General features: G+C 50.2%; 3 protein-coding genes across 3 annotated transcripts; 1 reads left to right on the top strand and 2 right to left on the bottom strand.

Moving 5' to 3' along the window:
* The first annotated feature begins 1934 nt into the window (after positions 1–1934).
* Positions 1935–4573, top strand: SMAC4_07332 (uncharacterized protein). Its single transcript, XM_003347909.2, has 4 exons — positions 1935–2414; positions 2475–2837; positions 2894–3075; positions 3132–4573. Exons 1-4 carry the CDS (start codon positions 2336–2338, stop codon positions 4191–4193), a joined length of 1686 nt encoding a protein of 561 aa, XP_003347957.2. The 5' UTR covers positions 1935–2335; the 3' UTR covers positions 4194–4573.
* A 686-nt stretch (positions 4574–5259) lies between these two features.
* Positions 5260–6927, bottom strand: SMAC4_07331 (uncharacterized protein). Its single transcript, XM_003347908.2, has 3 exons — positions 6373–6927; positions 5936–6315; positions 5260–5683 (listed from the first exon to the last, which is right to left on the bottom strand). The coding sequence occupies exons 1-3, from the start codon at positions 6627–6629 to the stop codon at positions 5466–5468; spliced, it is 855 nt and encodes a 284-aa protein (XP_003347956.2). The 5' UTR covers positions 6630–6927; the 3' UTR covers positions 5260–5465.
* Positions 6928–10838: 3911 nt separating this feature from the next.
* SMAC4_07330 (uncharacterized protein) lies at positions 10839–12064 on the bottom strand (the record flags this gene model as incomplete). Its single annotated transcript, XM_003347907.1, has 3 exons — positions 10839–10861; positions 10948–11547; positions 11614–12064. 3 exons carry the CDS (start codon positions 12062–12064, stop codon positions 10839–10841), a joined length of 1074 nt encoding a protein of 357 aa, XP_003347955.1.
* Positions 12065–13738: the final 1674 nt, after the last annotated feature.

Here is a 13738-nt window from a genome sequence, read left to right as displayed (position 1 = left end):
GTATGATCTGCTATGCCAGACGAGGCGTTTTGAAGTGGACTGGCCTAGAAAAGTTCATGGTAAATAGGAGTGTCTTCATCGCTGATAGGATACCCAAAGGTTATGTAGAATATGATGTTCTGGACAGAAGCTCAGAAAGTCTCTGCTCCCGACTAACGAGTTTCTCCACCGTAATCACGAAGAGGTGTTGATTTGATGAAACAGAATTGCCTCGAGCTTTCCTAATGGTACCCTGCTGTTGGTGTTTTGCTGCGTTATTCTCTTTCTATCTCACTTCGTTCAACCATCTATCCACAAAGCATAACGAGATCACTCGACCGCTACAAACTCGTGTAGTGTGTAGAGTAGTTTTGATTGCGGTTGGTTTTGAACAATCTCAATGTTCCAGACGTAACACCACTTGTGGATTTGAAGACACTTCGTTCCCATTCACTCCCCGACTCTTCTATAAGGATGTGGTCCTACGCATTCCAGAAGTCGGAAAAAAAAGACTGTAAGAAGCGTGGCCTATCGTAGCCTGTTTATTATGGCCCAAAGCACTGTCCTTCGAAATTGGCGGATGAGGATTTACATCGTTGCTCAGCATAAAGTTTTATCATGTTTGTTTGGCTGATATGCCCAAAAGGTATCAACCATCAATGTTTTCAAGTCTTCAGTTGACACAGACAATCACTCTCTCTCTCTTCTCGCTGCCACAAAACACACATGGCATTTCAACACGTCCCACTTAACACCTCGAGATGGATCGTAAAAATGGATTCTTATCCACAGAGGTATGGCACTTCAGAATCCTTTGACAGCTGCGGGCGATGACGCTTCCATGGTGGTTGAGTGGCTGGAGTGGATATCAGCTTCACTAAGAAGTTCAATCCAAGCACGCCTAGATGTGCCCCGGTAGTATACAAGGGATACAGCAATGTCCTGTTACCTACTCCTGCTGAATGCTGACGTCTAGGTACCGGTAGTTTGACGCTTGACAATTTCCGCCCAGGCAATGCTGCTGCAGGACGCGGCAGCATCTTGATATCGGACGAACTCTCGAACGACGCTGGATCCTGAAGGTTCCTTGATGAACATGGGATTGTTGACTGTCTGAAGCATCCCACTTTCCAGATCATCTCTCTTTTTCAATGTCTTGATTCAACAATGTCTGGTGCTTCAGTTGGTCTTGGAACGTGATGTTGAGGACTGTTTAGGCAGTTTTGAAGAGTTGTAAAGAGATTGGTGGTGAAAGTGGTTGCGAATACTTGTACGTACGACAGCATCACGCTCGATTACCACACTCCATTTTTGCCGCTTGCATTCATTACTGTATGGATTCGAGGCAAACACAAACAGCTTCCATATGAGATTCCTGCCATCATCCACGATGAATGTGACAGCTTTTGTTTAAGTCCAAAGCCCAAACCACCCTTGTTCTGATCCAGGGTTAGGGGACAGGGAGGACTTAGGATCAGTGAGCTTATCCTGTTAGCGTGCCTGGGCGCCAACGGTCTGGGCTCAACACCACATTGTCGCCAACATGACGTCATTGCTTTGGAACTGAAAGATGTTGAACCTTTTTGGCCTGTGACACGATGATGTGACGGCAGGATGAAAGAGCAAACGAATGATGCATCGCCTTTCCGTTGGTCAAAGGCAGACGGAGATGAGATTGACAAGGAGGCCAATCAAAAGACGGAAACAAGCTTCGACTGACAGCAACCCGCGCGGGAGAATTACGTCACTGTATCGGAGCTTCCCCTCCATCTCACTCGTCCACTTTACCTTCACAGAGCATCGCATTCAGGGAAGGAGAAGATAGCTCGCTCCTGCCAGTTGTAGATCACACGGGGCTATACAAGGAACTGTGAAACCGGTGGCGTATAATGGATGCCTATCACTATTTTTTTGTAGACATGCTTGTGTTCCTGCCAAATTGGTGACACTCGGCAGCTGCCAGGCGGTGGTGCCAGTTGTGGCTCGTTTGTTGTGTTTCGTGAAAGAACAAGGACGCGGTTGCGCTGCCTGGCACCAATTTGGGCAGAAGTGACGTCCATGACGGCCCCTCCTCGTTTCCACCAGAAATCTTCAGTCCCTTGGTTTGACCAACGCAGCTGCCTTCCTTTGTCTTCTGGAATCCAGGGCACACCGACATCAAAACAACTTCTACTGATTTAACCTTTTCTTCCGTCGACTTCCTCTCTTGCTCTCCTCCTAGTAAGAACACCAGCTTTGATACCCCAAGCACATACTCTCACCTCTTGAGAGCATAATCGTCAACAACAACACTACAACCACACCATCTTCATTTCTCACCTCGACGATAGCCACGCACATCTAAACTCAGCTCGCGATGAGGATCGCAAAGACTTTCCTCTCCCTGGCCCTCGTGGCCGACGCTGTCTACGGCAGCTCGTGGTTTTCCAACGCCGGTGCGTAATCTTCTCGCTGTTCTGGTCTCACTAGACACTCGCTAACTGACGTCTTCACAGCCTACAACAAGTGGCACGAGACTGAGCTCGAGAGATGGCTTTCCGATCACGACGTCCCCTATCCTACACCCGCGGACCGCAAGGAGCTTGAGAAGCTCGTTCAGTCCAACTGGGATAACCAGGTGGTCGCTCCCTACAAGGAGTGGGATACTGCTAAGCTCACTGAGTACCTGAAGCAGAAGGGTATCGAGACCAAGGACTCGGCCGGTGCCACCAAGGACTCGCTCATCAACCAAGTCCAAGGTGCCTGGTATGAGTCTGAGGACAAGGCCCACAACTCCTGGCTCAGTGTGAAGGACTGGATTCTGGACTCGTGGACCGACAGCCAGCTCAAGGCGTTCTGCGATCATCACGGCATCCCAGGTAAGATTCATGCACATAACCATCGTTCAGACTTGTAAATACTGACACCATCACAGTCCCCCAGCCCCGCAAGCGTGATACCCTCCTCGAGAAGGCCCGTTCCAGCTACGACACCATCGCTCAAAAGGCTGGCGAGACTGCTGCCTACCCTGGTAACTGGCTGTATGAGACCTGGTCCGAGTCTGACCTGAAGGAGTGGCTTGATACCCACGGAATTCCTGCTCCTCAGCCCACCACCGTAAGTTGATATGCATGAGTGCATAACATCACATCAAGTATTAACCATCATTGCAGAGAGACAAGCTCATTGCTACTGTTCGCCGCAACTCCCGTCTTGCCTACCTCCGCATGCAGGAGCAGCAGGCCAGTGCCACCGCCAGCGCCCAAGCTGCTTATGCTACCTTGACCGACAAGCTTATCGATGCCTGGAGTGAGTCTCAGCTCAAGGACTTCTGCGACAGGAACGGCATTCCCGTCCCCCAGGGCACCAAGCTCAATCAGATCCGTGCCCTCGTCCGCAAGCACCGCGCCGACATTCTTGGTGATACCCTCACTGCTTCTGCTGCTTCGGCTTATGGTGCTGCTACCTCTAACATCGGCTCCAACTACGCCAAGGCCACTGATGCCACTTCCCAGGCTGCTGCTGATGCTTTTGACAAGGCTATCAACTTGTGGTCTGAGACTCGTCTTAAGGCCTATCTTGACGCTCGTGGTATCCCCGTCCCCCAGGCTTCCAAGACTGATGAGCTCCGCGCTCTTGTCCGCAAGCACGCCCACAAGGCCGCCTCTGGTTACACTGCCTGGACTTTCGATGACTGGACTTACGACAACTTGAGGGACTACGTTCTTGCCAACGGTGATGCCGCTGGTAAGAAGGTCGCCAACACGGCCGGTGCTACCCGTGACCAGCTGCTCGCGGCTGCCCAGTCTGGATATGCCTCCGCTTCCGCTGCCGGTGGTAACTCTTATGCTTCCGTTACTAGCTACCTCGCCAAGGCTACCGACTCGGCCAAGGCCCAGACCTTTGATACCTGGAGTGATAGCGAGCTCAAGGCTTACCTTGATAGCTATGGCGTTCCTGTCCCCCAGGGTTCTACTCTTAACGAACTCCGTGCTCTGGCCCGCCGTCAGTGGACCTACTTCAAGTACGGAACCTCGACACCGACCGAGACCGTCTTTGCTAAGATCGGAGAGAACGCGAAGGCCGGTTGGGACTGGGTCAAGAGTCAGCTCCACATTGGTGTTGATGTCGCCCAGGACCAGGCCATCAAGGGTGGCGACAAGGTCAAGGAGGGTGCTGATGCTTACCAGAGGGGCGCCGAGAAGGCTGGCGACAAGGTCAAGCAGGAGCTCTAAATTTACCACACTGGCCTTTTGATAAACCCTCTCTCCTACAAAGAGAGATCTGATACCTTTGCTCCACGGCAAAAGGTACACTCATGACTTGTATGATGAAGTGACGAGGACTTTTAACAACCTAATTTCAGAGGAATGGAAAATACGGGGATAATTTCCCTATTCAGATGACGAAAATGACTAGCAAGGAGGATCCAAATGGGTTGGCTGTAATGCAGGCTTAACATCGATCATGGAAGGATGAATGATGAAGGACAAAGGATCACTGGTTTCAAGGCAGTCGTGGAGTTTGTCGTTGTTTGATATCGGTTACCTAAGATTATTTATGCATCGGTCGTTATTTTCAAGATAAAATAAAGCTTTCCATCTCGTGAAACCCATAAATTGTGGAACGTGCCATGGAGACGTTCATCCTTAGCCATGATGACCTGTGTTGTTGTACACATCTGTCGAAGTCTGTAACACTGGAGGCAATTGACCTCTTACACTTGCCAACATGTTTATGTGCAGGCGCCAGTTCCTGACATGGACCTAGACAACCAAGATGGATGAACAGGAAGGTTGTTCTCAGGTCTATTGCCTCCACAGATACATCCGACCATTCATGTAACACTCATCAGCACAACAATCCGCACATGATAATTTCCCTCTGCGCCTCCCCTTAGCCCCCTGCCCCTGAAAACCACCGTCCCTAAACTACACTTAGCAATATGCATGGAACTTTCACAACCGCCGGACGGTACATGTAGACAAGATATACACAAGTTCTCTGCCTAAGTTGCCGTTCCCGTTCCCGTTCCTGAGTCGGAAGTCGCTAGTCAGAAGTAGGGACCAAATGATGGCAATTGTTCTTGTCAGTCGGTGTTCTGGCTTTGGCTTTGTGAATTCAGTGGAACCAGTCATAATGGGTTACACGACATTCACGTACTCGCTAACGTAGGCAGTATTTTGAAAAAGAAAACGGCGGTATCATTGATTGGATGATGAAACATCCATCCATCCCTCTCATGAAGGAAAAATCTATTTCTATATATATATATATACATCTTTATATCTTGGTCATATGTGTTTGTCATCATCGTCAGCTTTGGGGGGGTGCGTTGTTTGGTGGTGAGTTGGCGGTGAGTTGGTGGTGAAGTGAAGTGAATGACTTCTACGTGGGAGGACGATTAACATCTGTTTTCGGCTTTTTGATGAAGCTTCGTTCATGTGATTTCCATCTCCATCTCCATCTCTCTTCCTCGTCATCGCCTACCATAATCATCATAGATATTATGACCGGAGCCAGGAAGACCATGTTGATGCTGGTGTTGCTGGTGTTGCTGGTGCTGGTGCTGGTGCTGGTGCTGGTGCTGGTGCTGCTGGTGCTGCTGTGTATGTGAATGAGTATTGGGAACCGCCGTCGTCGTGTACTGATGATGATGATGCGCGTATGAGGGATACGATGAGTATGCTGTCGCTGACTGAGATTGGTGATGGTGCTGATAGGCCTGGGAACTAGTAGCAGTAGTAGTAGCAAGTCTTCCGCGGGCCAGCCAGTCCCCGATCAAATCGTCCGTTGTGGTTGGTTGGGAGTGGGAGGAGGCCACTCCCATTAATTGCTATTGTTGATGATAGTCGGTTGGTGGGTATTGTGTTTGGGGTGGGGGAGGAGCGTCTTTTTATTTGCGAAAGAGGTCAAGTTAGTTTTGTCTTGTTCATATATTCGTCAGGAAATCTCAGTCAGTTAGTGGGGGTCTTACATGATGAAAAGGTTGGCTCTGGTGAGGGTGATGGAGTGATGTAGACCAAATCTTCAATATCCTCTGCTTCTTCACCCCCAAAGGTGTTAACTTGTTGTTGACGGCAACCGTATTGGTAGTTGTTGCGTGGTGGCATCATACCCTTGGTGTTGTAGGCGAGCTCTTCGTCCTTCATCATTCCCTTCTTGGATGCCCGCTTCTCGAACCGGTTGATGTCTTTTGGATCCACTGGTCGCCCCCGGAGAATGAAACGCGTCTGTTTTGGCGGGCTCTCATTCTCTCGTCGCCTCTTGGTCTTGATCATGGCCATGTATTCAGAAGCCTTGGTGTACTTGGTGTCCAGGCTCCACTTTTTGATCTGCGTCTTATACTGCTTCTCGCTAACAATTATTGTCAGCTGTTTGAAGCAGGAGTTTGATCTGTAGCCATAAACTCACGTCGCCTTGAAGTTGTGCCTTGCATGCATCTCGTTCATGACATCCTTTAGCTTCATTGTTGTATACAGATGAGCTATTAGGTCCCGATACGGCTCCCAGTCCTCAGGTCTGGTTGGCCTAAAGACCGTACCGACAGCCATCACTGGGGATGGTGACAAGGACGACGATGATGTCCTGTAGCTTGTCGTGGGGGAGTGAAATTCGGTGGTAGGGCTGAGGCCTGAGTAGTGTAGTTGAAGGTAGAGTTTTTGCGCCATCGAGTTGAATGAGGACCCCGTCCGGGGATTTTATCGCGGCCGTAGGTGGCGATTGTTGTTATGTGAGGCTGGCAGATGATCGTTTGCTGTGCTTGGTGATCCTAGTTTCTCGTCGAGAAAGAGTGGATATGCCCCGGAGGATATGTCGCGAACGTTGGTGTGTGTAGTGAGGATCTCAGTCTTCGTTATTTGTCACCTTCAACGTGATGTTGAACAGGTATTTTTCAGTGTTAGTTCACAACAGAATACATAGGAGATGGGGAGAAGGATTGGTAGGGCCCAAAGTTTATATCATTATGGACTCGATGGTCGAACATGGATGCTACTACCCAAGTAAGACCGGAGCACACAAGGCCACCGGCTATCACGATTGGCAATTGGGTTTCGATCTCTTTGGTGATGAGTAGTGTATTGATACCTCGGACGGTCTCCCGCTTTGGGACAACAGAACGGATAGCAGGATGCCAGGATGCCGATGATACGACAAGTAGGCTGTGGGAAGACATGGTCACCGGTCGAGAAGGGGGGTATGAAGGCGAATGAAAGGGGGTGGCAAGCCGAATATTCTCCAGATGGGATAGGGCTGCTCGCCGCGATCCTCGAAAAGCAAGCCGGCGGAGTGTGCGATATGGTGATGCAGATTGAGAGAAATCGAAGAAAGGTGCGGACGACATGGACGGCAATTGGGCAATTGGAAAGTACAGACCCAGGGGGTCTCTAAATGCTTACATGTTTGGCTTATGGAAAGCCGCCCCTTTGGGTGCAAAGCGGGTATCATTGACCAACCACAGTGCCTGCATCATTAGCTCTTACAGTCCATCTTTTCTTTCCAGTGTGATGGGCCCGCCCAAATTCTTCGGTCACTGCCGAGGGACAACACCCCCGACCCACATCCTTCCACTGACCCCCCCTCGCGCCGCTTCCAAGTAGAATCCGGTGACATTCTGGTGGCCAAACAAAAGTGGTTTTCTCTCCACAACAACCATCATCGAGCGTCCAGATCTCCTGAACTTCGTCGGGCCAGAACCCGCGTCCGCTTGAAACCCACATTCACCTTTTCAATTCGAGAATGTTTCTGTTCATTCGGCGGAGTCCGCTCCGAGTTGGTCGGCGAACACAAAAAGAGCACATCATGGACATGGGCTGTGCTGTCTGGCTGTCCATCAACGCAAGAGCGATGTGGGGGATCATGGCTGACAAGTAGCGGACTCTTGCTTATCTTCATGTTCACTACATCAAGGTATGCCATGTATCCGTTAACCCGGTCCTACCGTGTTGACCTTGTGCTTCCCGAAGTCAACTGTCATCTTGACATTAGCCTGGGGTTGGATTAACATGATGTTTCTTGGCATTGATATTGACCACTTCCAGGTATCCGACTAAGTCAACCGATGAGTGGTGATTCTGACATGGCATTGTCGGTGGTTTTAAGCTTAAACATCGTTTCCCTCTTGTGAGACGACAACATCATATTCCTTTTTAGGGTCCTCCGAGGTTACGCACAACAGTTGCAAACGTGGGTGGCTTTATATGATCGACGGCAACGTCATGAAGGCTTTCATCAGGGGCCATGCCGCCACGCCTTATCCTTGGATTGTTCTCGGGTTCTACCGACCAACTCGTTCCGTACATCTGAGAATCTCCCACCCCAGAAGATTCAGGGACCGCCTCCCTAGTCCAGATTCAACAGTGCGATAACCAGATACGCACGCCACTGTTCTGCCATAGTTCCGTTATACACGCCTGAAAGCCCGCCAACACACATGTTTCCAGGCTACAGAGGAATGTTCTGAGACCCCTTTTCAATGTACATGATGTATGGAAGATTCAAGACGGGATCAATTCGGGAAGCCATAACGAGCAGAACGGCCCGCCATCACGATCTGTCGGCTGCAAGGATCTTGTGTAAGACATCACCGATCCGGGCCAGAACACATGAGCCAAACAGAGCTCCGGTCTAGACCTGCCTCAGGGGGTACGATTTTGGCGATACACGCGCGGCTCTTCGCAACCTCGAGCCCCCCAGATCCGTTGTGCTCGCAGGGCATGTGGCTGTGGTGCTCATTTCACATTTATGTATAGCTTCTAAAGGTCGTTGACCTACTCGTACCTGAAGGCTCGCGAGCTGGTAAGCCGGATAGGGTGCCCGTATCCAAGGCATCTCTTCAAGACTATGCTTTACCAGCTCTAGTCCTTCGTTTCCAGTACATCAGTGTCGCGCTTGTTAGCCGACGACTACATCCATACCGAGGCGCTTCTTAAAACACGAATCCTCGGAAGGATTCCCATGGTTACGTCAACCTGCAGTGCCTTGGTTCCGCTAGAGTTCGAGCATGGAAATATTTAGGGCGGCCAATGACATTAGGATGTACAGGCGATAGGATTTAACATTGTAGCCATATTTGCCGAATATGGCATCTTGACACAACGCACCAGTAAGATTTTCACTGAAACACACAATTTTAGCGGGAGTAATCCGAGTCAAACAGTTAGTGTCCCAGGGGCTTGAAACGAAGCCCATTGTTATCACGTTACGATACATCAAAGGGTCTATCCGTTCTAATTGCCGGACACCAAGGTCAACTCGTGACCATGAGTGTAACAGAATTTTATATGGCCACCCTCTTGCTCAACTAATTCTCATCTGCGGTAAGCAACCCGTTCAGGAAGCTGAAGCGCGGAGAGAACCGCAGGATGGGGCCAATCATACCTTGGGTGTCACAGCGTTAAACACTCCGAGTCGGGGGCTTAGGGGGCACAAGTGCCAGGCGGGTCTCGCTTCTGACATATATATCCAGATTACATCCGCTCATCACTGCCGCCGAAGCGATCTCTTCCAGTTTTTTCTACCGGGTCTCAAAGCCGGAATCTGAGTGCTGCCAGAATGTATTCTCAAAGATCAACTTCTGCAGGCAGCCATCTCGAAAGACCAACAACAACCCGCGATCGACTGCCGTTTGCCAACATGACATGAACAGTATAACTGACTATCTAACTACATGATCTCACTCGCATGGTCAGAATTCAGAGACCCCCCTGGTACCAGGGACCTGACGACGCTGTTATCACCGCACCACCACTAAAAAAAGAGGTAAGCAAGCGAATCCATCCCGCTCCTACTTACCGAATTTTTTGTGTATATTTACCCCCACATATCCGGACGCGAGTCACATCAACCATCCGTAACAAGACATTGCAGCCCAAGATGTAGCAGCCGCAACAGGGGGTAGCAACGCCGCAATGTCGCAGTACTGTAGTGGCGGAAAACACCATCTCCAACACTCTAAAGCATACAATCAACAGACGCCTATCGAGCGTCCAAAACAATAAAGACTGCTCAATAACTACCAGAAGGATCACTCGCTTCGAAAACACCACCTAGTCCCATCACAACCCCCACTTGAGGAGCTCCTGTCAGAGTACCAGCCCAGCAAATCATACTAGTCAGTCATGCTACAGTACCGGAATGCCCTCAAGCATGGTAGCAGTAGGATTCAAGCCCCAAGCCACTTGATGTACGCGATGCATATCTTTACAGGATTTACCAGGGGCACCGGGATCTTGAATTCAGCCCAGCGATCGAAGATCCAGACTTGCGGAAGGAACGTCGTGGTGCTTGTCAGTCACTTATGGATGCATTATCGGCTCCTCCTTCGTTCCTTCCGCTTCTATATGGAAGTGTTTTTCAAACGTCAACCGCACTTGCACTTGCTCTGGACACTCGACACATTCAACACGGCTTCCTGTTCGAACCTGCCACTGGAAGAAGGAGCGATACATGTCTGCCTGAAGATGAGATACATCTTTCGGGTGGAAAGTGCAGCCCAACGCATACTTTGGATTGTCGCACTTGTTGAATCGAACATGGTGGGCCATTCTTCCTTTTTTCCCACTCATTGGTCCAGCGCTCCACATTTTACATCATTCACTCGCAGAAAACATATCGCCATGAGGCCTCAGTTGGGGAAACAAGAGTAGCACAGGTGTGTCTATGATACATTCTGTTATTGAAGCACGCTAATGACATCCGCAATGCACTCTTTCTAAAGCTAATGAAACTCCGTTTTCTTTTCCATTATGCCATTCATCTCCTTTAAATCCTTTATTTTTGCGCAAAACGGCCATTTGGGTCTCTCAAGTACCCCTTGCGCCTATGATTATGATTATGATTATGTTGAGCTGATGACCCATTCTCCCCGCCAACAACAGCTAAGGACCGCAAGGGTCAGTGCCTATTAACCGAGGAAGGTGATGTTAGCAAATGTCTCCTCCACTGGCAATCATCTTGCCCAGCACCAAGATCTTCATGAAGACTTACCATAGCGGCACAACACTCCTCTCTCCTTGAATTCCCAATCCAGGGACATCCGACAGGCTAGTGCCTGGCCCTTGACGGTTCCGAAATAGAACTCCATGATCCGGTAATGCTGTTCTCCCTGTTTCTGCTCCTGTTTCTGTTCGGTAGGAGCGGCAGCATTTGCCTGAGCATCTTGTGGTTCCCCGGCGGTAACTGGCTGGGCACGTTCACGCCAGTTGTTCGATGTCAGGGCTCGACCCTGGCGCCTCGCTGGGGCAGAAGCAGGCGGCGCAGCGGGAACGGGACTGGTAATGGCGGGAAGCTGGCCGTTACGCGGTTTGGCATATCGGTAGCCTTCCCAGAGAACCAAGATCTTTTCCATATCGAAGCGGCACTTCGTACGGAAATAAGCAAGGAGGAACTCCTCGTTCACGATCTCGGAGGGTCCTTCGACTTGAATCACACGAGTTACGTGCTCTCGGTTGGTGCAGGGCGGAACCTTGACCTGGTTCCAAACCACGTTCACCGGGAGACGACCAAGAATGCGGCCAGGATTAGGAACAGTACCGCCCCAGCGGACGGCCGGGTTATCGCGAGTCGCAAAACGATTGTAAAATCGCTCTATACACGGTGAGTGTCGTTAGTGTCCGAAAGAAGATGAGAGCACAAAGGGTGGAAAAATTTTACCCGCAGCGATCCTGGTAAAGAACACGACGGCAGCCGCGCGCTTTGTATTGCTCTCTCTTCGAGGAGAGACGTGGAGCGAAAACACCTTTCCAATGTCCCGGATGTCGTCAAAGATGTCTCTGACAGTTACATCAAGAGGGAGGCCCGTGATGTAAAGCGAGCAATTCAGCTCGTCTGGGATGTCGGCCGACATATTGTTCTCATTCGTGTAGTCGCCCATGTAATTCTCCGAAAAGCCGCGGGCTTTCCGAGCTGCCTTCTCCTCCTCCGTTAGAGCGACACGGTTGACGACAATGGCGTCCATGGGACGGAATTGTCTGCGTGGTGCGCCCGCACCGAAAGAGGAGCCAGGCTGGGAGCCGCCGGCCTGGGAATTGCCAGCGTGTGATCCGCCAGCCTGGGCCTGGATGTAGGAACTGTCGGCTTGCGAATCGCCTTTCTGGGAACCCATTGTGACCAATGTTATATAACGCTGATGCGTGTTCGATATAACCGTCTGCCGTACAACTCTTTCGATTAGCACTGATCCATGCATCATGAACTCACACGAAGAAGAGCAGTAAGAGTCAACCCCCTCCCCAAAACGAAGCAAACAAATAACTTACTAGGGTTGCAGGTGACCCTGATACACTCGCTGTTCAAAAGAACCCCGGAAGCGAGAAAATCGCCAGGCGTCCTGAAATTGCGATGTTGGTGTGCTTCTCGAAAGTCCTGAGCGGGTAATTCAGAATGTCACTGCTTAGGAAGATATTTGCAAGAAGGGTCGTCGAAATTTTCAAGTCGTCTACTCGCAGGCAACTTGATGTCCCCAAAGCTTCCTGGTGGTTGACCAGCAGAAGAGGAAGGGAGAGTTGCTGGTCCAGGAGGGGGATTTTATACCCTTCTCCCATGGTTCCCACTTTTCGAAAGCGACAAGTGAATGCGCGACAACAATAGGTGAATGCGAGTGCGAAAGGGATGAGATGAAAGCTTTTGGTGGGTTTGGACGGTAGTGAATGGCAATTCCCTGAAAGTTCTGGTGGAGTTCTGGTCTTTCAGAAGTCGGGAGAATATCCTGGACGTGGAAAGGTGATGAGATGAAGAATGATGGCACTCGTCAACGGTCGTGAATGGTGTTTGAATGAAATTCATATTAAGGTTTTCCTGTCGACTAGAAGGATAAAGAACGTTCTTGAGCATGGAAGATATAACGAGATGACATTGAGCATTGAGGGCCTCCATGATGAAAGCTCTCAATGCCAATTCATGGCAGTGAATTGTTCTTTTCTGATATCCATTGTTGGTTAGATGATAGATATACATACCAGAGGCGGCATTCCTCCCGGATATGCCCCTGCGATATCAACGATAGCGCTGTCAGTCTGGCATCGTGGAGGTTGACCTTCATGGCAATATTCGAGGGCAAGGTGGCCATAAACCTTCGGCCAAAATCATCCGAACGGGGTGCAGAGGCCTTCTTTGGGGTTGGCCAAGGCCTACAGCTTGGTCATGTCCGTTTCCGGTTTTTCTTGACTGGAGTCCCAACTATGATCGGAGCAAGAATTGCTTGGTGCCTTCGTCCTCATTATCGGTTTTCTTCTCCTGCAGAGTGAACACCAAATCATAACGCCTTTCGGTTCCTTCGTCGATCGCAGAATCCAATGTCGCGGGTCTGGGATGTCTCGTAGCCAACTAAATGGCGTTATTGGTGATGGTGTTTGAGATAGTTATGGTATATCCCATAATATTGAATGCGCAAAGAGCTATTCTCCAACAACAACACAGGTCTGAGGAATCACCGATGTGCGCTTTTGCCTCGCCATATTCGCAAGGCAACAAGCCGTTGGCCATCTCAGGGAAATCCTCGTGAGCCACGATGATCGGTTCACGACAACAAACAACGCTGCTCTCATTTTCAACCAAGCCCAAACACCATGGTCCTGAGGAACGAGGAGCGCAATTATTCTGGGTGGCATGGGACCACCAAGAGGCCCCAGCATCGACACCACCATCACCCCGATCTCCAAGCTGGGAGCACTTTGCTACTCTCCCAGCCCCGGAGGGAACAATCTGGCATGTGGATTTGTCAACATCCTCTTTGTATACCGCCACAACCACTCATCCATTCCAACTTCGACTTAACTGA

This window comes from Sordaria macrospora, chromosome 3, assembly GCF_033870435.1.
Source record: "Sordaria macrospora chromosome 3, complete sequence".
Taxonomy (NCBI): domain Eukaryota; kingdom Fungi; phylum Ascomycota; class Sordariomycetes; order Sordariales; family Sordariaceae; genus Sordaria; species Sordaria macrospora.
The sequence above is the reverse complement of the archived record's forward strand: the minus strand, read 5'-3'. Positions and strand labels throughout refer to the sequence as shown.

Coding starts and splice junctions, on each gene's coding strand:
- SMAC4_07332 (XM_003347909.2), top strand. CDS start 2,336: ATGAGGATCGCAAAGACTTTCCTCTCCCTGGCCCTCGTGGCCGACGCT. Junction 2,415..2,474: donor CTCGTGGTTTTCCAACGCCG/GTGCGTAATCTT, acceptor ACGTCTTCACAG/CCTACAACAAGTGGCACGAG. Junction 2,838..2,893: donor CGATCATCACGGCATCCCAG/GTAAGATTCATG, acceptor ACACCATCACAG/TCCCCCAGCCCCGCAAGCGT.
- SMAC4_07331 (XM_003347908.2), bottom strand. CDS start 6,629: ATGGCGCAAAAACTCTACCTTCAACTACACTACTCAGGCCTCAGCCCT. Junction 6,316..6,372: donor AGGCACAACTTCAAGGCGAC/GTGAGTTTATGG, acceptor AATAATTGTTAG/CGAGAAGCAGTATAAGACGC. Junction 5,684..5,935: donor AGAGCCAACCTTTTCATCAT/GTAAGACCCCCA, acceptor ACTAGTTCCCAG/GCCTATCAGCACCATCACCA.